The 26,169-nt window shown below is 43.6% G+C and overlaps 1 protein-coding gene across 1 annotated transcript in view; it reads right to left on the bottom strand.

Annotated features, from left to right (window-relative positions):
• Positions 1–25,749, bottom strand: part of ZNF827 (zinc finger protein 827) — a 128,719-nt gene extending 102,970 nt beyond the window's left edge. Inside the window, exons 1-4 of the mRNA XM_044913079.1 lie at positions 25,668–25,749; positions 23,898–24,953; positions 14,687–14,859; positions 8,645–9,125 (exon numbers count right to left, since the gene is read on the bottom strand). Coding sequence (XP_044769014.1) covers positions 8,645–9,125; positions 14,687–14,859; positions 23,898–24,953; positions 25,668–25,749 — 1,792 coding nt within the window. The remainder of the gene's footprint in view (positions 1–8,644; positions 9,126–14,686; positions 14,860–23,897; positions 24,954–25,667) is intronic.
• Positions 25,750–26,169: the final 420 nt, after the last annotated feature.

Below are 26,169 nucleotides of genomic sequence, written 5' to 3'. Positions count from 1 at the left end.
ATCTTGGGGTTGTGAGTTCAAGCCCCATATTGGGCATAGAGCTTACTTAAAAAAAAAAAAAAAAAAAGCCATAACAATTCCCCTCCTGAAGCCCCACCCCTTTGTAATGTGACTTCCCAGCTCCTCCCATCAAGAGGTGGAGTACATTTTCCCACTCCCTGAATCTTGGATGGAGTTGTGGCTTGCATTGGTCCATAGAAGGTGGTGGAAATGATGTTGGGCCAGTTCTCAGTCTTGCCTCCAGAGGCCTCGTGCACTTCTGCTCTCTCCTTTGGAACCCTGCCGGGCTGTCATGTGAACGAGCCTGGGCTAGCCCCCTGAAGATGAGAGACCATGGAGAACAGGGAGAAGCCATCCCTAGCTGAGGCTGTCCTAGACCAGTCTGCCCCTAGCCCATGTCGAAACGGATTTAAGATTTATGCCTGGAGAGACCCAAAGAAGCACCCTATGCTTCTTGGCCTAAAATGCCAGTCCACAAATTCATAAGCTCAATCAATGGCTATTATTTTGAGCTGCTAAACTGTGGAGTGGTTTGTTACTTAACTAACAGTGTGACAGACAACAGTTTCTAGACTAGGCCCTCCAAGCTGAGGGCTTGGAACATGGGACATGAGAAGACATCAAGGGACTCTGCCATCAAGGCACCCTTTGAACAGCCTGCTTACTTTCCACAGACCACCACTCTGCTTCATCTTCTTTCTTTTTTTCTTTTTTTTAAAGATTTTATTTATTTATTTGAGAGACAGAGAGAGAATGAGAGAGAGCGAACACATAAGAGGGGGGAGGGTCAGAGGGAGAAGCAGACTCCCTGCCGAGCAGGGAGCCCGATGCGGGACTCGATCCAGGGACTCCAGGATCATGACCTGAGCCGAAGGCAGTCGCTTAACCAACTGAGCCACCCAGGCGCCCCTTCATCTTCTTTCTTATAGCACTAAGGAGCTGCTTGCAAATTTTAAGTGAAGCAATATCACAACCTCAGAAAACCTGACTTCCAGAATATGACTAACGGCTTATCTTTTTTATAATCCATCGTGGAATGCACTGTGGATGGTAAAGATAAAGATGTTACAAAAGAAACATTATCTGCCCCCCCCCCCATACACACCATAGCAACCTGAAATAGCTCAAGAGACCAGACTAATCATACACAAGCAATAGAATGAACTATGCAATAATACAACCACCCAGCCTGGGTGATAAAGACTCTAAATATCACTGGAATTCACAGGGGGTGAGAGGGTTGTCAGTAAAGACCAGAATAACAGGAAAAGGTTTTACTGAAGAAGTGGGAACCAAAATATTCTTCGAAGGATGACCAGCATTTGCATAGGCCAAACAGTAGGAGAGGGTATCACAGGAATGGGCCCCAACATTGCTAGAAATTCCCTACAAAGATACAGAACCACTTGTGGGTCACAGGAGCCTTAAAACAGTTCATTTAGTTTTAAGAACATTATTACTCTTTTTTGAAAAGTTCTGATTTCCCATTTTACCTAACAAGAGGAAGCTGCATGGAACTCCACAGTTCAAATGACCAGACCCCCGGAACAACATGAGTGAAGGCAGAGAAACAGCGATGAGAAGGTGTAGGTTTGAGCTGGTGAAGACAGTCAATATTTTTCTGGAGAGCAGTGAGGATACGGTTCCTCTGGAGAAAGGAGCCAGGCAGGGGCAGAGCCTGATACAAGAGGTATCAGAAGAAGAGTCCGTTAGAATGCGTTGGAGGGCCTGGAGGGGGATGCTGGGGTGGAGAAGGCACCAGGGAGGGAGCTAAAGAGGCAAGCTGTCTAGGTGTGAGCTGATGGCCAGGAGAGGCTGCATCGGAGGGCTGGATTATAGATATATTTTCAAGACACAAAAAATTTAACCAGATTAGTGACCGAATTAGCATGCATTAGAAATGATGCCATGGTTTGAAGCCAAGGAAAATAAACAGTGAAGCAGACGGAGGTCAAAAGACAGTTCGCTCAACTGAGAAAAAAAAATTAAGTAATAGCTAATTAAGTGGTCATGAGCCAAGGCTGCGCAGCTCAGCAGAGAGGAATCTTTGCTCTCTCCCTTGCACCTAAAACCTTTGAAGCCTCAACTTCCTCATCTGTAAAATAGGTTTAATATTAGTGACCCCTTAGGGCTTTTAAGAGGGTTAAATGAGAAATTACATGAAGCTGTGGGCACAGCGCCCAGCTTACTATAGACACATTTGATTAGTAAGTGGTAACAGTAGTAAAAAACAGCAATAGGAGAAGAAAATATACTAATGAGGGAAGGAAGGAAATGACTTGGATTCAGGTTGGCAGAAACATAGACTCTGATAAATCTTCCCAGGGATCTGTCAAGATAAAAAATTATTCTCAGTGCAATTCTAGAACGAGGTATACTCTATCCACCACAACGAGGAAAAAAGATCTGAATTCCAGTCATGACCTTTTTACAGCTAATCTCGTTGAGTCTTGGTCTTTGTCTACATGCTTGTCATGAGGCAATGTATTTGGAAATATGCCATACGCTGTAAAGCCCTACGGAACTATTAGTTGGCCTTACTGTTATTACTATTTGCGCTAAGTAATTCCTGAAAAGCCTAAAAGAATTAATGCAACTTTCAATGGTGTCTAACATACAGCATTCAGAGAAAGGCTCCATGCTGGGGACTCTTAACTCCGCACCAGCACACCAGGGCAAAGAACAGAGCCAAGTTCAGTCGCACTGCCTCCTTACTTTGTGATCTGGGGTACAGGCAGCCTGGGGGAGGAGGGAATGTTGGAACCAGGCCCCCTGGATTAGAATCCCAGTTCCGCCACTTATTAGCAGCACAAACTTGGGCAAGTCTCTTAACCCCTGTTTCTCGGTTTTCACCTATAAACTGGGAATCCTAATACTATGTACCTATATAGAGTTGTTATGAAGTTCAAGTGAGTTACGTGACACAGAGTAAGCACTATATCCCTATGAGTGATTGTTAAGGAAAAATAATCAACAATGAGTAGATGTCACCAAGTGTCCCCAGAAGTTTCAGTACAGGGGTGTACACACCCAGGCCCCATTGTCCTGCTCCTTTTGTGACTCAGATCAGTCCTTGTCTCAGGGAGTAGCAAGTCATTGAAAAACAGGAGTCACACTCTCCCTCTCCTATGAATCGCCACTGGGGTCAATAAAATCCAGGATTTCAAAAGGGCATTCAGGCTTGCCTGCATGGATAAGGCCCTAAATGCTGCTTCCAATACCAGGAATTCCAGTCACGTGATCAGTGCGTGCCCATCATGAGAAAAGCAGGGCAGGGTTAAAAAGACGGGCACGTGGCTGGTTCAGTCAGTGGAGTGTGCGACTCTTGATCTCGGGGTGGTAAGTTCGAGGCCCATGTTGGGTGTAGAGATTACTTAAAAAAATAAAATAAAATGTTTAAAAAAAGTAAAAATAAAATAAAATAGAAGGGCCAACTGAAGGCATAAAGGAAGGTTGTTAAAAATAAAACCACTGGGGGGGCGCCTGGGTGGCTCAGTTGGTTAAGCGACTGCCTTCGGCTCAGGTCATGATCCTGGAGTCCCTGGATCGAGTCCCGCATCGGGCTCCCTGCTCGGCAGGGAGTCTGCTTCTCCCTCTGACCCTCCTCCCTCTCATGCTCTCTGTCTCTCATTCTCTCTCTCTCTCAAATAAATAAAATCTTTAAAAAAAATAAAAAAAAATAAAACCACTGGGGAAGGCACATTTAGCGAAGGGAAGTGGGAGCCCCTGGCTACTGGTATGGGAGTCTTACGGCATGACGGGCTGGCATTTACTTACAAGAAGGCTCATGTGGAAAGATGTTGTACTGAAAGCCAGTCAGAGCCCCAGCCCCCAGGCAATGAGGGCTACCTGGTTTACAGCGCATCTTATCCCTCCTTCTCCAGCGGCCAAAGGCTTCACCGGATAGGGCAGCTGCCATTTACAGACTAACTATATTTGTAACTGCAGATGCAGAAAACTGTGTGAAATAGATGGAAGCAGAAGAACAAAGGCCCACAGGAAACTGCAAGACAGCACACAAACACGGTCCCCAACTCACCTGTCTTGGTCCAAGAAAGCCGCTGCTATGTTACGGCAGAGCTCCTAATAAATCAGAAACGGTTCGGCCTGTACCCATTTGTAAGTCACTGCTTTAAAAATGCCATCTCTTCTAGTTAAAATTATTTTGGACTTCATTTTACAAAATTAATATAATGTGGGAGACAGTATGAAATTTCTTTTTTTTTTTTTTTTTGCCAGCTTCCATATTAAAAATAGTTGAAATGACTTGTATCTTTTATTTTGGAAAACCAGGGACAAAAAGATATTCCCAGCCTACAACGGCGCCAAGTTTCTGTCAACTGCTTGGTTACAATGTGGAGAGTTAGAATTAAATTTTCTATCTTGAAAAGTGTAGCTTTGAGGAAGAGAGATGATGTAAAGGCCGTTGCAAGCAACTTTTAGTCAGGCATCTGACGATGACACTCCCAGCCCCTTGATGCTCTAGATGAGTCTTGAGACTTTCTGGTTCTAACGGGAGAACACACTAAGATGCTTCTTCTAATTCTCCTGTCATGAGGCCCCACAAGGAAAAACAAGGGGCTCAGTGGCCATGACTCAACCAGGCCTCTTATTCATGTCAACCTTGACCTATGGTGAATGCCTCAGACTCATCTCACACCACCCACTAGGCCCCTTTTCATGGTCCAAAATAGAAAGTAAGGAAGGAGAGCTGTACTGAAAAAACAAAAACAAAACCCAAAAACACTGCAACACCACAGCTGTACTGAAAAAACTGTATCAGGTACCAAGTGCGTATTCCACATCAGTGGGCCTCAGTCCCAGCTGCATATGAGAATCATTGAGGATTTTAAAGAAAATGCCAATCACTAGGCACTAGGTCCTTTCCTAGACCAATGAAATCCTAACTTCTGGGAATGGGGCTGGGCCCTTGGCATTTTTAAGGAACTCCCCAGGTAAGTATAATGTGCCGCTCAATTTACACTTGGTGCTAGTTAAGGGAGAGAAGGCTCAGAAGCAGCAGGAACTTAGGTGCCCCACGGTTGAGTGAGTGCCTCCCCCACCCCCATGCCCCGGTCATGTGACCACTGGATCACCTGCTCTGGCATTCCACCATCCGCCCCGGGGGTCTTCTGGCTCCCAAGAAAGAAATATGCAAATACACAGGGCTGCAGCCCTCCGCGGCCTGCCTCCAAGGCTGAAACCCTGAGCGAAGTTTACAAAATTATTTTTTCCATCAGCCCAGAAAGCCAGCAGCCCGGGCTTCCTCATCCTCTTCCCTAAATCAGCTCCGGTGCTGAGCCTGGGAGCCTCGGTTCTCGGGGAGCAACATTAATCTTGAAGGACTACAGAATGTTAAGTGTGGGCTCAGCAGAGGAATAGCTGATAGATTGGAGAAGGGGTTTGATTTCACAATCACACAGACTGGGAAAAACCTTAAAATGGAGGTGGGGGAGTGGGGGGGGGGGAGAAGGATTTAGAGTCTGTTGAAAACAGCATTCTACCGGTGATTTTTTAATCCCACTGGGTTCCATGAAGTCATCCTGATGCTTAGTTTTAGTCGAAGGAGCAAGAAAGACTTCCCTTAATAACCAAGCAAGAAAGAATCAAGTGTTTTCCGTCTCTCTCTTTGGGAAACAAGTAGGTATGTGCACGCTTGAATCTGTCACTGTGCTCCAATTCTGCAGTCATGTGGCTGGCACAGAGATTCGCAGACTTGGTGCCCACAAACAGCTGCACCCTATGGTCCCAGCAGGTGCACGCGCAGAGCCCAGCTCAAAAATTCATTGCAAGAACAATGGCGCCGTTATGACGCCGAGGGACAAGGCCTGATACTAAGCACATACTGTACTACAGCTGAGGATGGCAAGAGCTAGAAACTCAGCCCCAGCTCCCTGGGATCTGGCCTTTGGGTCCCAGGATCATATTCTCAGACACGGCCACACAGAGCACCCCAGTGACAGCAGCTATAAATGATAAGGCCCGACCAACCAGAGAGTTGGTGGAAATTAAAGAAAAAAAAAAAATTCCTCCATAAAATGTATTCCTTTCCTTTTAACATATCTTCTCCTCCTGTGGGCTGCACCGCCACAGTCACCAAGTTTACATTTACATCCAAATATGCACACACACAAAAAATTACCGATGCATCTCACTCCCCGGTGACTTTGTAACAGGTTGCTAGGTAACAGTGCATACAAGTCAGGTTTCAGGACCTCTAGTAAGCCACCAGAAAATAGCTGCATGGGCCTTTTGCATAAATAGTGTGCATTTGTTATCTGTTTTCTTATGCCAATTGATCAGTCAGTAAATACTCCCACTGCCAAACTGTAAACAAGTCCCATCAATAACTAACTGAGAAAACAGATCACAGTGTGAGGCTTTGGTGCAGTCTTTCACCCCAACCTACCCGACTGGCTTCTCTTGAGTCTCTCCTGTTTGCAGTGCGGGCTCTCAGCAGGCCTTATCTTATGCTCCCTGAGATTGGGTCGGGAGCTAATTACAGCCTGAGCCCAGCAGGAGTAGTGTATCATACACCAAGTGTCTTATCCGAAGACCAATCCTTCCTTCATCCTCTCTCCCCTTCCTCCACATTTAAAAATTTCTTACAGTCCTGGAGTAAAGGGAGTAACCCCATACTAAGAGCTACTAACTGCCCCTCCCCCCCCACTTAGTCTCCCCCGGTCTATTAAGTAAGGAAACATCCCATGTTTAAACCACACCAGTTGAATACGCCATTTGCATTCCCTCCCTTGGGAGTGCACTAGAAGAGCCCAGAAAAGGAGCCCTTTCTGCTATAATACTGGTGAGAGAGACCACCCAGGAAAAACCAGAGACGCACACCCTGCACACCCCCTCCCCTGCCAGAGGTGAAGCCTAAAGGATCAGCAGCAAAAGGAAAACTAGAATCATGCATTTCCCCACATTTTCAAAAATGTTTAAATATAAAACTCGAAGACTCTACAAGCACATTTTCCCCTAGATTGGGGTGGGAGAAAGTAGGCGGAGGGGCAGAGAGGAGGAGAAGAGAGAGCCACCCTCCCATGTTCTTCAAGGCCACAGGCAGATCCACTTGGCTTCCTGTGATCTGACCATTTCCAGCGGAGGACTCTGCACTCACGCTGTGGGTTGGCGGGTTGGAGCTCCTGGCTGTAACATTCCCTGCCCCAGTTGACTCCCCGGCTCATTTCTGACGCCTCATTTCCTGTCCCCTACCTTTCCTCATTTCTTCCAACTAGTGTTGTGTGCTCCTGAGGGGCAAAGATCTAGGGTGCTGGGGACATTCCAAGAGACCTGACTGAAGTGTCACTGAGCAAAGGGACTTCCAAGCGCGTGAAGCTGAACCTCTAATTCACCTGGCAATGACATTTAGTGAAATGCGACTCACAGTCCATTTAAAGGAAGGCGGTGACCAATTATTCTCCATTTAAAAGGGTATTGTCAATCTCCAAAGAGCTGAAATGGCATTTGGAAATCATCGTGGGGACTGCCATCTTCACTGAAAGACAGAACCAACTCTCAGCCGACCTTTCCCCACCCACCGCATCTCTTTTACAATTTAAAATCATACTTTTAAAAATGTAACATGTAGCAGCACAATCCCACGTCATGTTTTATCATTCCCAAACAGTCAGGAAAAAGCGCTCCCTCAAGATTGCCACACCCCCTATTCAACTCCACAACTTAATCAGAGAAATTGGGGGAAAAATAAAGGACAAAAAACACAAAGAAACACCATGTGTAATCTGATGATGAACATGAGGTCAATTAATAATAAATTTTGATAACATATTTCATCTTCTTTCCAAAAGGCAGTGGGGTAGTTGGGAAAGAATATTTTTTTTAAAAGTTGTTTGTTCGTTTTTTTTAATTTCACTTTACATGAGGTACCTAAAATAGTTAAATTCATAGAAGCAGAAAGTAGACTAGTGGTTACCAGGGGCTGTGGGGAGAGCGGAATGGGGAATTATTATTTAATGGGTATGAGGTTCGGTTTGGGATGACGAAAAGGTTCTGGAGATTGATGGTGGTAATGGTTACACAATAGGAATGTACTTAATGCCAAAGAACTGTCTACTTAAAAATGGTTAAAATGGTAAATTTCATGTTAGGCATATTTTATTACAATAAAAATTTTTCTAGTGGAAAAAATAATGTAAAGATAATCTTTCATTTGCACAAATTTTAAAACTATAATTCCTAACAGTAGTCTCTGTATATATGTCCTTTAAAACTCTTTCAAATTAAGGCAATAAAAAACTTGCATAATGCAAAATGAGACGTTCCGTACGAGCACTTTAAAAGAACCAAATGCAGAGACAAGTTAAATATGGCCCAAGGTCACACAAAGAACTATCACCAACTTGGCTGACCATGTGACCTGTCCCCCACAACAAGAACCCATAAAGGGGAAAAACCGGAAGGAAATCAACAAGCCCTGTTGTTTCTAGACCCAAACCACAGCAATGCCTACTTCCAAAGGACTTGGGGGGGGGGGGGAGTCAAGGAGAGAATTTATGAAAGTGCAAACGATTAGAATTTAAAGGGACCTTGAAATCATCTAGTACTACCAGCTCATTTTACAGATGAGAATCCTGGTAGAGAAAGAGAGAAAGAGAGAGAGAATACAACCCTATTGAAGTACCTGACAGCTTCATGAGAAAATCAGACGCCATCTTAACAGAGATGTCCTGGCTGAACAATGCTGACGCACTGTTGGCCACATACTCGGAGGGGTCTTTCAGCTTTGTGTGGTTGGCCGGCCTGTCGGCAGCATTCAGAGTAAAGGAGGTTGGCAGGCCGTTATCTTCCTTGGGTTCCTCCTTCACCAGCAAAGGCGAGACGCCAGCCCCACCCTGGCTAGTCCTCTCTGGAGTGTTGGACGTCATCATGGTCCCCACTAGCTCTGTCCCTCCTCCTTCCCTTTGCTGCCCCAGGCAGGCACTGTCACTGAGGTGGGGAGATCCCTTGACATCTGGGTCTGGGATCTCCTCCTTCACCTTGGCTTCTGTCCTCAGGAAATGCTGATGGCAACGCATGTGGAGTTTCAGGCTGAAGTGGCGTGAGGAAGTGAAAGGGCATAGCTGGCACTGAAAGGTCTCTCCCCGGTCCTGGTGCTGATGAACCTGACGAAGAAGCAAGAAGAATGAGCTCTCCACCATGTGCTTATGGAAAATGCCTTGCTGTATATCCAGACTACTCATCAACCATTTCCTCACAGTACCAAGGGCTGGCCCAGGAAATAGAATAACCAGAGCAGCATTTCGTTACCGTGCTCCAGCTAATGAGGTCCGTCCCTAAACATAACGCGGATCCACGTAGCTTAAGAGCCCATGACTAGAGCCACACTCACAACGGAGGATGCTGTCTGCCAATGGAGGCTGTTTTCCGGTGAATCCTCCTAATAGTCTAGTCATCTCATCTTGGTGGGTCTTCAGAGAAAATATAAACCCAGCACAGTGCGAACTTACATAATTACCAGTTGGGGGTCAAAAGAGGCAACCTGTCAAGTAATTCCTCTCACAATAATAATAAGTTGCACATACCCGATTATTGTCACTCAGAGAATTAGTTCTGTTTTGCAAACGTAATTTCAATTTTCAAAACGCTTCTCTAGGTAATTAAGAATGTGGAAAATGAGGTCTCCAGGGTATTCCCGTTTCACAGACAGGGAGACTGAGACCCCAGAGTAAGTGGCTTGAGCAAAATCACATACGAAGCAAGCAAAGTAGAGTGTGAGAAAAACCAAGGTCTGATCCCCACCAAGTATTCTCGGCAAGATGAAAGCAATGTTTCCAAATGTGGTTCTATCGGGCTCCAGATTCTGCTGTCTGCAATGAAAGAGTGCAGACTTTTAAATCCAGTTCCAGTCTTGCAGGCACAGTACCTGTAAAAAATTGGAAGAAGCTTTTTTCTTCCTGTCCCTATCAAATGTAGTGCTTGAAAAAGTGAGGAAATCAATCACTAGACTGAGCCAGGCTTCGAGCTGGCAGGTGCTCATCAGCTCGTAACTTCCCCATTGAGCTCTGCCAATGTACTTCAGTGCTGACCTGCTACACCCTGCTATTTCAGGACTGCCCCTCCCTTGCGTAGAAACTGCCAATTGTGTAGATTTGGGCCAAATGATTCGGGGAGCTGTGGGATCTGGACAAGCAAGTGACTGGGATTCAAAACCAAAACAGAACTGACACCTCATCTTCCAGGGGTGACCTAAGCGGGATTTGAACCCAGGTCTAACGAAGGTTAAAGGCTAGTTCGTTAATTCACTGCACCACCTGGCCCCTCTGCGTAGGCTTCCTTTCCAAGAGAGCAAGTTTTACTACAGCTGTTTACGCATTCTGAATGCAATCCAAAAGCATTATTCACCAGCCAAAACATACTTTTAAATAATGTTGAGTGACCAACAAAAGCAAAGAAATTAAAAGTTAATGGTGAGATCCTGTCGCTACAGCACCCCACTGTGGCTTTTTGAAAAAAACAGCTGAAGAGATTCTGGGTCCCCCAAAGCATGTATTTCTCAGAAATAACCATATAAATTTCAATTCAGTTGCAGCAAGGCCTTGCTCATTAAAAGGCTTCCCCTCTGCCAGGTCGGGAGGGGTTGGGGGGTTCGGGACGCGTTTGTCACTGGTTGTTAACATCACCTCTCTCTGTTCTTTCACAACAAAGGGATTTCAGTCTGGAGCTGATCATTTCATTTTGCTTTCTCACAGAATCCTGAAGATTCCCCACCATCTCCTCCACCCAATTCCCACAGGAGCAGGGCACCTTGAGGCCTCGGGTCACAGCCCCACAGGACCCTGACAGGTGCTGCCTAGAGCATGCCCGGAACCAGGTGGTAAAGGTCACGAGGCAGAACGCTTCCATCGTCCCGGGAGCAGTGCAATGGGGCAGATTCCATTTCAGAAGTGTCCTTACATCTATTGACCCGGGAGAGGAGAGGAGCTAACCCAAGAACAGAAGCTCCGGAAGCAGCTTCTGGAAGAAGGAAAAGGACAGAGAGGGAGCCCAAGTTCTAAAGTCGAAAGGGAGCCCTGGACTGAAAAGCGTCTGTGCGCAAGTATTTTTACGTGGCTTCTTTTGCACCAGATCCTGGCCTTGCTATATTTAGTTGTGGAAAAATCAGTGTCGGTTTCAAGGAGGAACAGGGCCCGTGGTGTTGATTCTCAAACTTGTCATTTTATTTGAGCTACACCTTCCCAAAGGGGCGAGATGTCGCATTGGGCCTTTGAGAGAAGTATTCCCTATGTCCTACCGCTGAGTTTCTTCCCTTCTGTCCTGACAGAAAAGCACTTTCTGTGATGATTTTTAATCTCTTTAGCCTAACATTGGCTTTAAAACCCTTTGAAGTCCGCTAACGTGAAGAAACGCTTGTCTAAAGCATATCATTCTTTCCAGGCCACACAGAGACATGCTGACGGACTGGTCATTTTGCAGCGAGAGCACCTAAGGGGTGGGAAAGAGAAGGCACTGTTACATCATAAGGTCTGTCTCCCGGTGGCGGTGGGATGAACCTGAGGAAGCTTTGACACACACCTGCTCCAGCCCCTTAGGGGACCGGGCCGGGCAGGGAAGGAGGCTCCTCAGGAGTCACAGCCCCTTAAGTGGCAGGCCCCAGACCAGCAGGACTCAGTGCTCTGACCCTTGCCCAGTTTCTTGCCATTACTTCACCACTGTGCTTTATTTTAACAGTCCTCACCTTTTCTGTTCCATCTTGGCTTATGAATTTCGTATTTAATTCCTATATGCTCACTCATCCAGGAAAGTTGTAAAAGACTTAATGGAAATCTAAGATAACCCTGAGGAAGCTGGAGGCATTTACAAGCTCCTTCCTCAGCTGCCCATAAAAATGCTGGCGAGATATACGGAGGAGGAAAAGGCAGGTTTAAAAAAAAAAAAAAAAAGTACGGTGCCCAGCACCGAGTGGGAACACAGTAAATACTGTCCTTGTTGAACAAATGAAGTAGAATCCCAATTCGTCTTAACTAAGTCAATAGCATCAATATGGAAGGATATCCCTTAGAATGATAATGGTTATTTCTGTGTGATGGGATCGAGGGTCAATTTTATATTCTTGTCATTTACTGGTTTTCCTAAATTGTCACCATTAAAGATTTATCACGAAAAGAAAAAGGCAATAAAATTTAGAATAATTTTTTATCTCACGTCATTACTTTATTTCCAAATGTAAACGCTAACTCCGAGAACTCTTGGATGAAAATGACCAGGTTAGCTACATTTCCTGGGTGTGCTCTGTGCCGGGCACTGTATTCAGTTGCTTTATGTCCATTATCTCATTTAACCCTTATAACGACTCCAGACTCCAGGCGACAGATCGGATGATTATCTCCACGAGTGGAAATGAAGGCTGGGAGAGGTTAAATGATTCGCCCCAAGTCTCACAGCTACTAAAAGTCATGGAACTGAGATTCTAACTGAGGTCTTTCTGACCCCGCACTCAGTGGGAGATCTTAATCTACGGGCGACAATGCCCCCACTTCACAGGCTGGATTTGTTGTAGAAAATCCATTCATATTTTTAGTCTCTGGCGAATGCAGCAGAAGATATCTAGTCACAAGACCACCGCAACTCTACCCCTACGTAAACTGTGTTTACAAAATCTCTCAAAATTAAAGTACGTCAAGTCAAAACAAAAGCATGGATTCTTTAAAGAAAGAAAACGGCCCATCAGTGGGGTGGAGAACAGAGAAAAGAAAGAGTACACCATTTGATAAAATTAAACTTGCATGAGCCCTTCTCACACTTCCCTTATCAAAAGCTCGGAGTCGTAGCTCAACAGGTTAGGACACTCTGAGTCTGAATAAAGTAGTAATTTCACACAACTGCTTTATTGTACCGGTTATTGATTTGTTCTGAAAGCATTCTGAGACCCCGCGACCCGCAAAGCCCTTGCAGCTCTCATCTGTAACACTGTCATGGCCGACCGTCTGTATCATCAAGGCACCCAACTCATCTCCCTGTAGTTTCAGGGTCAGTACTTCCTGCTATTGAAAACCCAGCTTTTTTTTTTCCATGGGTTTATAAATAGGTTGTTTTATGTGACCCTGAGCTGAAACCAAGCTTACAAGGTGTCAGGCTGGATGCAAGTTTTCTGCTCACCGAAGCTTTAAATTTGCCAGACCTGATTTCTAAACACAGCGTAGGACACGGTAACGAAAACAAATTTTAGTTTTAAAGGCATTCCTTTTGAAGTCTCATCCTGCTAATGAAATCCACTTTGCAGGTATAAAATACGAGATTTTGCTTTGGGAAGAGGTGATAGAGGATGAGGAGGGGAATGGAAAACCTAAGTAGGCTCAGTAAAATCCAACCAACCAGAACTCCTGGTGTTCAATGGATTCTGAAGATGAAGGGCAAGCTAATCCCAGGAGAAAAAGGCAAATGACAGAATACAAATTACATCATGGATTTAATTTTTCTTTTTAATCTTCTAAGCTATCTCCTAAAATCAGGAGAGGTTCTGTCTGATCACACTTTTTTAGAACTACAATTCTATACAGTCATCACTGATCTATTCAGACGGATTAGACTACAAGGTTTTGAAAAAAAGCAAATATCTTGATTATGTACATTCACTACGCTTCTTCTGGCAGGAAAGTAAAAACGTTATAAACAACGTCAACAGCCAAGCTGTACTGAAAATATCAATGGGAAAATAAAGGTGTTCAAAGACAGTTATCGAGATTAAATAACTTACTATTGAACATTTCTGTGTCAGATAACTTTGCTAACATTATCTCCTTAAATACGCATGACAACGCTTCCAGATAAACATTATCGTTCTCCTTGAACAGATGAGAAAATTGAGAGCCTAAAGTTCATTTGCTCAAGGCCACTTAGCTAGTAAGTTGCACAATAAGATTTAAATGCAGGTCTATCAAATTCAAGAGCCCATGCTCTTTTGATCTCGTGATTTTCTTCCTTGGATTTCAGAGAAAACCTTTATTAGTAATGGGGTCTGCCAAAGAGATTTCGAGATGATTAAGTTTTCTCCATGTCACATAAGAGTGAAACACAGTTGTTTTTAATAAGACAGTGAAAACAATGTCCTTAAATGTTTGGTAACTGTGATCCTGGGAGTTAGGACAGCACACACACAGACAGCCTTGGGAGGACCCAGTCTTGTCAGGAATAGCAACCCCAAGCCTCACACAGGGCGAAAGCTAGAGCCCAGGTGTCTTTCAAGGTCCTCACACCTCCTATAAGGAGCCTTTGGGTGTTCCTGTGGGTTTGTAAGCTGGAGAGCAAAGCAACAGCAGAAGAGGGTGGACCCCTCTCTGGGGCACGGGTCCAGCAGCCCGTCCTGCACTGGTCTTTCCTGCTCCTTGCTCTTGCCTAAGTCTTCCTCCCAGCGTCCCAGACATGCATTGCCATGCAAGGCCAAGGTAGGCTGCTGCTCCCCAGTAGGAAAGGGCCCTACATTACGTCTATTGTTTGGATACCGAAGCTTCTCTTTGCCTTTAAAAAGGACGGGAGTAGCATTACAAAGGAGACCCTTCGCCACATGCTTCATTGGGTGCTGCACCCGACCTCGAGACAATGAGCACTACATTCCGTAGGATCCACCGATGGCCCCTCTCCTGCCTCGAAGCCTCCTGCACTGGACCGTGTGCAAGAGCTCCAGCCGCGCCTGCCTCTCTGGGAGGCCCGTCTGCAGGTGGCTTACCTTCATGTGGGATTTGAGATTGTCCTTGCGAGCACAGCGGAATGGACAGAGAGGACACTGATGACTTTTTAAACCTGTGTGAATCACCATGTGCCGCTTCCAGTAACTCTTCCTTTTGATAACCAAACCACATATCGGACACTGGAAAGGCTTTCCGCTTTCCTCTTCTGAAGCTTGGAAGAGGGAGAAAAAGAAAAATTGAGGAAAACAAAAAGGTACACTGCATCCAGCACTGATTCACATGCATTGCCAAGTAGAGAGCACTAAAAATGATTTGGTGTTTTCCCTGGGCAATTCCAAGACTTTAATCCACCAGGAAGTTTTATCACTGCTTTTCTCCAAGTAGAAACCCATGTTCATTTCATTACTTCCATGTGGGTTCCATCCTTCAAAATCTGACCATGCTGTCGTGTGACGGTCTTACTTTCAAAGGCCATCCCACACCTAGGAAGGCGTCTGCAAAAGGGCTTTGCCTGGCCTGGCCTAGTTCAGCCCAGAAAAGCTTGACTTCAGGGGCTTTGTTTCCTGAAGGAAACCACCAGACTTGAGGCCATATTTGAATTCCTAAACTTAGAAAACAGCAAGAAATAAAGACAAATCAAATGGGACAGGGAATGATGCACTGCACCACGCTGAAAACCAAACAGCCATCATAAACCTCACAAACCAAACTCCAACGGAGACAAATTTTAGGATCCCTCTGTTGACTTGTTTAGTTATGTCTTGAGCAAACGCCAGTGCCAATTTGGCCATCAAGGGGTCTTAAGGTCAGGGTTTTTCACCCACTTATTTCTGTCCCTCTGGTTGTCACTAACAAGATCCATTGCCTTCCTCTGCCCCGGGCCCCACCACCCACCCGCCTGGGGAAGAGCTACAGCAAGGCAGTCACAAATGCTTCAGTTTTTCAGGAAAGCAAACAAACCAACTACTTCCTCCAAGGAAAGCTAAGATAACTCTCTCCTCCTCCATTCCTGCAGGAAAGGGTCTCCACTGTGACACTGTGTTGCTACCCTCTGGTTCATCAATTTCTATTGCTCAGCGCCGCACTAGCTTCTGCAATTGGGGGATATAGTAAATCAAAACAAGTAGAGTTGAAGACTCAGACCTTCCTTTCTTCATCATGAGGGATCCAAAATATTTCCAAACTGATTAAATAAGTCGTAATACACTCATAAAATATATGAAGCCATTTTCAAAAATGAACTAGATCTATAGATGCTCACATAGAAACATACCCAAGATATTAGAGTTAGTGGATAAAGCAAGATAGGAACTTATATTTAGGCAGATTCTATTTTTGTTTTCTAAAAACATGAGAATCGATTGTTGCTAATACAGTGAGGTGAAAGGCTGATAGAAAACTTTATAAAGGATGGATCAAGCTGACAACACCTAACGCCACTCATTAAGTTTAACATCACTGAAAAGGGGACAGACATCATGGGCCTTCTGATAAGCCACCTATGAAATTTTTTGTATTCCTGCATTCCTAGGAATACAAAAAATTTAATCAAACCTCTATATAACTAGAAGTTTACCAGAAATACAGGTGGTTAAAATAGCAACAACAGAGTAAACCCACATGCCCAGGGGACAGAATCAGCCAAATCCAGAATGTCGGAAATTCTACAGGACAGATGACAGTCTCTTCAAGGAAATGGCACTAGGGAAAGGGACCTGCTTATGGAGACATATCAAGCAAATACAAGGTGTGAAGCTGATTTTGATCCTGACTCGAACAAAGCAATTATGAAAAGACACTTCCGAGATAACTGAAGGAATACTGATTGTAACCCAGGTGTTCCATAAAATCATGAAACCATCATTGATCCTGTTCGATGTGATAAATAGTTACTGTGGTTATTATTTTTTTTTTAAAGTTCTTCTCTTTTGGAGATAATATACCTGGTAATACTTACAGGCAGATGGATAGAGGTCTGGGATTTGCTTTTAAATGCTTGAGCAAAAAAAGACAGAGTAGAAAGAACGGGATGAGTAAATGAAACAAGAAATGATATCCTTTTATTTGTATGAAAATGGTCCGGAAGCATACCCAAGAAACCATTAAGCAGTTACCTTTGAAGAACTGTGGATTAAAAGGAAGGGGTCGGAGAGGGAAACTTTTGTTTTTATTTTATATTCTTCTATACTCACTGGATTTTTTAATGCGCACATTACTTTTATAATTTTAAAAGGATATATTCTCATGTGTAAACTTTAAAATCATCTTATTATTTATTCATCGAGTCAACTGAGTCTCTATATGCAAAGGACCACTTATCATGGATGAAACCAGAAGGGTTCTGGAATACACTGAGGGCATTCCAAAAATTCTATTTTACTATGACAGGTATAATAAGCAATATTGGTTACCCTAACCAAGCAACCTAAAAAAGAATCTGCTAAAAATATACCTTCAAGTCTGGAAATTCTACTTGTGATGTTTCCATCCCAAGCATTTCCTTTTCTGATTGGGGGATGGAGTGGGATGGAGGGTTCTTTCGCTCTAGGACAAGCACACTTTGTAGAGGCCTATAAACATTTTTTTTTTTTTTATTAACCTGCCTTCAGCTTTCCTGCTGTTTTTTGTTGATTGCTTTTGCTGACCTGGAGTCCTATCTCTAATTTGGCTTCTCATTTTCTATCCTTCATTGCCGTTTCTTCCACTCTGGTATCTTGATCACAAAGACTACACATTGAACAATAGATGTGAGAGAAAAGGCTGAACCAGGCCTCTAGGTGAGATTATTGTCATAAACCAGAGGGGGGAAAATGATAATGATGTCTCTTTGGGGTTGTAAGAACACCAAAATAGTAAGAAAGACATACACAAACAGGCTGCCCCTAATCCCCATTTTCAACCTGCAAACTGCCTAATTTTACAGAATTGTCTGGGAGAGGACAGAAAAACAGAGATGTCCTCCACTAATCTGAGGTTTCATGGCACATCACAGGAAGGCAATAAAAAGGCATTAACTGACAAAAGGAACATGGCCAGCGCCCCCCGGACACCCCACTTTGCTTAATATGACCAATATCTTCCTTATTTTTTCTGACAACCCCCCCCCCAGTGTGTATTACAGAGCACACTACATTAAATCCTGCATATTAGCATTTCATATAAATCTATTTTATTTTGGAGCTATGCTTCCTTTGTTTTAATTAATACCAAAAGACACACGAATCATGTACAAATCAGGGTGTCCTTGCACTGACTGGGAAAAGAATTAGAATACTCATAACGAAGAGAAACTAACAGCAAGATATGTGTCGAAGCACTATACTATTATAACTGTTTGAAAATTTTAACTGATCACGGCAGGAAAGGAAGAAGACACAAGCCAAATGCTAAAAATAACCATAATACAATGATCGATTTTCAAAGTTGGCCATTAATCTCTCCTGGTACATGTGCATTTTTATTTATTAAACATTTTTTGATATCTTAGTAGGATGTCCTCCCTGTCTAAGGGAGGAAGTAAGGATGTATTCTAGTTTGTATGCCAAACTATTTTCAAGGAACTGACAGCTGTAAATTTCACTGAAATTTAGAGCCTAAGGAAATATGACCACTTCCTCAGACTGAACCACACATTCTTAAGGCAATAGGATTGAAATGTTCATTATTTCACCTAGTTTACAACTGTCTGATAAACAATTTCCCCCAAATAGATCACTATCTGGTTAATATCACCACAAACAAAACTAAATCCCACCAAATGCTAACAGACCCAGTGGCATGGATAGTTGCTACTTTGCTTCTTTGGAGAATACACATTCTCCTCACAGACAACAGTATTATTGGAATAAGACAGATAATAAATGTGTGTAAAACGCCTGTCACACAGCAAATGAAAGCTACTGGTAGTAGCTGTTGCAATAATAGTAGTGATGATAGGCTCTAGTCGTACCTTCCAAAGCTCTCACAGGAGAGCAGATGTAAATGTAAACAACTGACATCACATAAATACGGAGCTCAGGGCCTGGCCCCAAATGGTGGTTTGTCACAGGAGCCTGGAGAAAATAAAGGAGCAGGAGTCCACTGTGCTACGCAGGTAGGGTCCAGCTCAGCCTGTAGGCAGAACTCTGATGGTCAAATTCAGCTCAGCAGGGAAAAGAGAGAAGTGGAAAAGACAGAAGGGGAGGAAGGGGCGGGAGGGGCAACTGGCTGGGGCAAGGCTAGAGGTCTTTACCTGTGTGTCTCCAGCACCCAGACAGTCCTGGGTATGATGTGCAATTCAATAAATGTGTGTTGGACTGTAATGAGAGTAACTGGAAAGGGCTTGGTCAAGAGAGTATCAAAAAGTGAAATGAGTGCTGGAAATGGAAGAAAAGGGTACAGGAAGCTGCCAGCAAGTCCCAGTGGATGCAGTGTCAGCCCAAGAGTGCATTCTTTTCACATAGCACGCTGATACATGTCTCGAATGGGTGTGGAGAGATGTTCATGTACTTACATCTCACCTATTTCCAAAATGAATTTGGAGCAGCTGATATTTAAAATGCATGCAGTATGACTACACCATTAGTAAGGTACAATGGAAAATGTTTAGACTATTTACAATGGACAAGATCTACCCAAGGCAGAGATAATTTTGTGGGAGGTTTGAGGGTGAATTTTAAGAAGCAAGATAGCTAATTCAAAAAATAGAAGAAAGAAAATTATGTTTGTTTTGAATTGACAGACAGAGTTCAAGAATAAGAAAGGAAAAGCAAGGAATCTTAACACAGGAAGGAATCTTGGAGATCATTCCCAACTAGCTCAGTTTATAGATGAGGAAGCTGAACTAAGGTATAGGCTTAAAATCCCTCTGCTAGTTAGTGGCAGAGTTGGGATTAGAGCCAATATCTTCACTTCTGGTTTGGTCTTCTACCCTGCTGTTATATATAAATCCATAAAGCAATAACAACACATATCACTGGGGGGGAAAAAGTCATGGAGGCTTTCATTACCTTACTCGCTTGAACTCAAGGTAGGAATTTTTAAAACCAATGTAACTGTTTTGTAGGCCTTGAAATTAAACTTTCTCTTGTTAGATCCTATGTAGCAGTTTGCAGAAAATCGAGCTAATCTGCAAGTCCTCTGCAGGTAGTATCTGCATATACACCTTACCATACACATCAAAGGAATTCAAGATGCCAGGTGACCCTGGGTATACATAACCCTCATCACCAACTCCACTCCAGGCCTATCAACCCACCAGTGCACATCTGTATACTCCTTCCTAACAATATACAGGGAATTAATATCTTTTAATAGAATTTCATGGGCATGTCTCTCAAATGCTATTTCAGGGTGTAAAAAACTACGTTAGCAATGGATATCACTGGATTTATCTGTTGTTATTGACTTTGATGTTATTAATGCATATTTTAATGATTGCTAAGTATTCAATAAAACTAAGAAGTTTTAGATAGCTGTATATCTAGACTAGAGGCAGTCGAAGTTTAAATCGCTGGGGAAATAAAACTGAGGTCGGTGACAGATAGTTCTGAATCTTGATTAAAAAGTGAATTTTCTAAACAAGTTCCTGTCTTGTGATCACTCCCAGATTATGGCTCTAGTAACCATGGACCTAATGGGAGTAGAGGAGGAGGTTACCTCACTTTCTGGACTTTCTATGGCTTTGCAATAAATTTTAATAGCATCACGTAAATATGAAGGAAAACAGTACCCAGAAAACTTCTCTCTCTATTGACCCAGGAAATATTCTTAGCCTTCAGTTGTATGACATCAGCTTGCTTCTAAGCATATCTAAATTTTATTCAGTAAAATAAGATGTTTCAGAGACCCTCTCTCTTGAAACTTTCCTTGTTATTTCTTTTAACTAGGAGCCTGGCATCCTGGGAATCTTGGTGGCCGTTTACAAGAAACTTTGTCTTTAAAATAAAAACCATTTATTTTATTCTGAGAGGCAACAAACAGTAGCTTCAAAGAGAATTGAGTCAATGTGTGACATTTATCTTTATAGCAAACGGACATAATCTTCTCTCTCTCGCATCCCCTTTCAGAGGAACAGTGTGGCATGTGCTGGGGCGCAGGGTCACATGAAAGAAACCTCCTCCTCAAGTGTCACGTCTCTCTTGCAGGGGGGAAAGGCTACCAAGTGGTGGACTCTTTAAAGGAATTAAATACACCATGACCTGGCAACAACTGAATCCTGTTCAAAAAAGAGGAATAAGGTCAGACCTAAAAGACACTTTTTTTTTTTCCCCCATGGTTTGGACTTCCCTTGACCTAAAGAAGGTCAAAGAAATGCTGGTGTCTAAATTACTCAATACAGGATTGGCTTTTCGAGCACGTATCTCTTTGTAACTCCAGAATCCACTTTCTGTGCCCTTTTTGCAACATTTTGGGAAACAGCTTTAAAATGTAAGCCCTGCTTGAAACCAGGATGGTGTGTTGTTATTTTTAAGGATCTTTTTTGCAAATTATTATTTGTTTATTTAAATGATTAGGCAACAGACACCCTTTCTCTGCTGCAAGAAGCCAGCCTACCTACCTATTTCGAATTCAACGAAGATTTCTTTCTAAGGCAAAGGAAAAAAAACAGTAAAGAGAGAGATGTTTAGAAACACGGGTGATAGCTCTCACCAAATTCTCATAATACTTGCCCGGTAAAGCCAAATTACATCTGAATCCAGCCCCAGGTTGCCCTGAAACCAACAGTATAGTGTGTACGAAGGGGGGGGGGGTAGATGGAGAAGACCCATCTTTCCTTCCACTCCTCAGGTTCAAAAATCGGTAACAGCCACCAAATCATCTCTCCACGATATGAAGACAAATAACAGAATGGAAATAGTCCATCAACTTCTCCTTAACCCATTGTCTAGCTAGCATGCTGTGAAGTTAACATTCGCTTCAACTGAGAAGTACACAGAGCCACCCTTCCCCCTATTGCCAACCCACGTGGTCAGACACAGAACTGGAATTTAGGATGCGTCCACATGGACACATGGAACAGCTTTTGGGGGACCATGTCAAGAGCCCTCGTGTTTGTCCTCACAGCGCTCTTCCCACATGTGTGAGCTTTACAAAATGAGTGACTCGTCAGTGGAGATGCTTCACCAACTCTGGGATGGTGCCCAGAGGCACATGGAGAACGGGGGCCATGGGTACCAGTCAGCCAGCAGGGGGTTGCAGAGACGCAATCCAGAAAGTTCCTTTCTCCCCTCTTTCAATCTGATCATTTTGAACACTCGTCGATTAAAATAGTAAGGGTTTCGGCAGTAGAAGAAATTCAGTAAAAAGAAAAGAAAAAAACGACTGTTGATAGGTTTCCATGTAAAATTCTGCTGAGAAGCTCGTTGAGATGTTGGCATGAATTAAGTGCATTTAAACCATAAAGGGAAGATACCTTTTCCTTTGGGGATATATCCTACAACAAAACAGGCAGAAAGTCTCCTGTGCGCCGGAAGTTCATGACCTCTTTAACATCTTTACATGCATCTAAGCACTTGAGTGAAAAAAAAAATTATACTTCACCGATACTGCTCGTTATACCCAAGACACTTCACAATGATCAAGCTGCTATGATTTGCCTTCAGGAGCCACAGTTTTATCAGTTACCTCTTTCCGAGTCTTCAGCCAACTAACATTGATTATTAATTTTGTATAAGCTTTTCCAAATAACTAATGTCTGGATGAATTTATAGTGTAAACACCATAAATACATTCATTCAATAACCAGATACGGAGAATATTTATAAAATTACATGTTATATACAGCCATACCTCTCTTTCTGCTGCTACCCCTAAATGAAATTTCTCTAAATGAGGAGTGATTTATTCCATTGCAAAATTACCCAGCTCCCTTTGCTCTCCTCCTGGTTTCCTAATTTTAGCCATTTCTCTCTTTATTTCACCAGATGGCAGGTACGAACTGAGGAGTCATGAAACTCAGAATTGATAAACATTTCAGGATTTTTATGGACACTTCAGAAACTCTGGAGTGAATGGTCTGGATCATGCAGAGTCATAAAAGTTCCAGATATCCATTTTTCTAGTTCTATTCTGCTGTTTATACAAGTTTTAAAATAATTAGAATTAGCCCATATAGCCCACTCAGCAATTTAAATGGAAATTTGTCATAAGTGCATCAAATTGATGCTAGCTGCGATCGTTCAATTATTTGCCATTCTAAGCACTCTTCATCAATGTGGCTGCAAATAATCAGAAGTTGGCTAGACACACACAACGGCAGTGTTTATACTGATGAGGACACACATAGCCTACTTCCTGTTCCAATCTGACAGGATATCCTCAGGAGACATCTGAAGCTCCATACATCCATCCCAGTACTATGAATTTATCATACACACAATTTAAAAACAAACCAGTACAAGAAGTGATGCTTCCACCGTGAGAACGCAAGTGACTAAATTTCTCCCTCAGATGAGTAACTTGTGAATGTCAAGGCTCCGTAAGACAAGTGACTTCTCCTTTGGAAAGACTGCCCTCACAAGAAAAACTTATGATTCAAATTTTCCACATGCACATTCCTTTAGAATCTGATTGGATTTGAATTTTTTTAAAAAAGCATTTGCAGGAAATGCTTTGATTATGTCTGAATGACAATATTCTTTAGAGTTCTTATATGACAAGAAATTACAGAAGAACAGGATAAGTGGGAAAGGCTGAAATTCCACACACACACAAAAATAATAAAAATGCTAACATAAAAGTGTATAGTGTGATAAATTAGGGCAGAGTAGTTACTGTATACAAAAGTCCATTTGTGATGGGAGGCAGCAGGAGGGTGGGCTCTCCCTTGTCCACTGTTTCAAAAGCAGCGGGGCTTTTTCTCCCCCTATATTCAGTGATGCCATGCACTCCATGACAGAGATGCTTTGATCTTCTCCCATTAAATATGTCTTGTATGGACCTAGCCTGCACTTGGTAAGAAAAAAAAAAAAAAAAAAGATCATTTATATGAAAGGGAGGAGTACTGTACGTCTCTTAAGATTATTCATTACCTTTCAAAAATGAAGCTATTTGTGAAGTCTTTGTGTAATACATACATGAAAGCCCACTACACTGCTTACTTAAAGTATTTTCTTGTGCTCCTGCTTTTTTATTCCTGCCTCAGATCCGATGGGGAGCCCGACGGAATAAAGCAGTGAAGAAGACATGGCAATTTACAGTAAAAAAGAAAAAAAAAACCAAAACAAAAACCAAAAACGTACACGATGACTGAAATAAAAGATTCCATACCTGAATTGGAGGGTTTAGAAACTCTTCCCTTAGGAACTGGGAGTAACAATAATTCCAAGGACTGTGGCGGTGGAGGGGGAGGTGGTGGGGGCGGCGGCGGCGGAGGCGGCGGGGTGACCTTTTCTTGCTTCTTCTCCGAAGGCGGTGGTGGTAGAGGGTCCTCAGGCACCAGTGACGATTTCTCAGCCAGAAGACTCCCAGCAGCCCTTGCTGCTACCTCTTTCAGGAGGGCGGCTGAGGAGGTCATGGAAGCCAGGGAAAGGAAAGAGCAGGCCGGAGGTGGGTGCTCCTGACCAGGAGTCAAGCTTCTCTCGCTGACTTTCTTGGATAAGGCTGCCAAGGTGGAACTGGCAGACTGCGAGCTAAAAGGGGAGGAAAAGGACTCAAATCGCATGGTCTCCTCAGTCCTGGTGAGAGATTTGTCCTGCAGAACAGCATTGGCTGCAGCTTTCAGTTTGAGGATGGCTGAATCCGGGGACAGGCCACAGGTGGTGGTTGAGTTGGACAACCACTTACCTTGATTCCATATAAAACGGTTACTTGGAGCATACTGGTCATTCTGTTCCTGCTTCTCAGCCAACTTCCTGGCAAGAACACTGAGCTGCTGGGCATGGTGGGACGGTGGGGAAAAGGAGAGATTCGAGCCCACGTTTACCGGGGACTCCACCCTGCCATTGGCCGTGGCTGTGGCATCGAGTTTGAGGGAGCCGGCCTCCAGCAGCCGCCTCAGGTTGCTGCTCAGGGGCTTCGTGGAGCCTGGGGGGTCATCTTCACACAAAGAAGACACGCCAGGGGAGAGGTGGTCTTGACACTGCAGCGAGTCTCGCAGGACCTCACCGTCAAGTCCCACCAGCTCCAAGGTGTGACTGCTGGGGGTCGCACTTCCCAAGGAGGTGTCAGGGGAAGTGGACTGCTCCTGGATCCGGTCCTCCAGAGACAACTTATAGTTCTCCTGGACTTCTCCATAGGATGCTTCTGACGGAGTCTCTGAAGAGTTTCCATACCAGTGCTCTCCTTCACTGAGCTCTCCCTCAGCCTCTTCCAGCCTACTAACATCTGGGGGAAGTAAGAAGATCAGGTTTACTCCCCAGTGAGCACTGAGCAAGTCTGAAGACATTCAAATGGAGTTGTTGAACATGCTTCCTCTTCCCCTCCCCCCACAACAACCACAAGAAAGACAGCAACAACCTCACTAGAATGTCAGGTGCTGAGTCAGACAGTCTTGGCATTAGCCTGAAAGAAGGTAAAATACTAAACAAGCAAAGTTAAAAACACACCCACCTATGAAACATATTCATCTTTCTATAATTATTCCAGACAAGCTGAAATGGGCGGGGGGGAGGGGGAGAAAAATGCATCTGTAAAAAAGTAACTGCATGAAGAGACTGTTATTCTCAGTGGTGGGGGAAACGGAAAGAAGCTTTGCTCCCTTGTTAAAAAAAAAAAACAAACCAGCATGATATCTTTAGTGTTGCATCACAATTAGAGAGGAAGCCTGGCAGGGTGGGAAATTGTGAGGCACAAGACAGTGGGAAGCTGCCTCCCCACTTTCTGATTCCATGACCTCAGGCAAGTCGCTTAGCTGGTTTGATAGAAGATGCAACTGATTTTTTTGAAAAGTTCATCCAAAAATGTAAATAATACCTGCCGTTATATATTACAACTTCACCCAGTTGTTAGGAAGCTTAAATCATAAGAAGCATGTGACTGTGATTTGCAGACAGTCAAGTTCTATACAAAAGTCAGACCTCATTAGCAAACACAATTCACGTAACTGATTCCTTAAAGTGACGACGTCTCCCATGATATACACGCTACTTCTTTGAGAGTCGTGGATTCCAATTACCAACATGCTGCCATCCTGACACAGGCAATGATTGGGGATTTGTTCCCTCACTCTATTGAGAGTCCCCTTTAATGATTTTCCCATCCATTAATTTATCTATCCACCACTACCAGTCTAACTGCCCCCCAAGCACCGCTCAGTTGGGACTCCCTGCCATCCAAGAGCACCCATGAGCTCTGTCATTTTTCTACCTTTGCTCAAGATAGTCCTTCTATCAGGAATGTCTTTCTTTCCCCCAGAAAACCTGACAGTCTATTTATCCTTCAACTTCCTACCTAAAAAGTTTCTTCCTTGTGATTCTCCCTGGAACTCTCAAAATTAATCTCTCCTTCTCATTCATTCATTCACTTACTCAACAAATAATTGTGAAGTACCTGCAGCATGCCAGGCATTGTTCTAGATCATTCTAGATTGAACCGCACTGAA

Source organism: Neomonachus schauinslandi, chromosome 2, assembly GCF_002201575.2.
Source record: "Neomonachus schauinslandi chromosome 2, ASM220157v2, whole genome shotgun sequence".
Taxonomy (NCBI): domain Eukaryota; kingdom Metazoa; phylum Chordata; class Mammalia; order Carnivora; family Phocidae; genus Neomonachus; species Neomonachus schauinslandi.
This window is presented reverse-complemented; position numbering and strand designations above follow the sequence as displayed.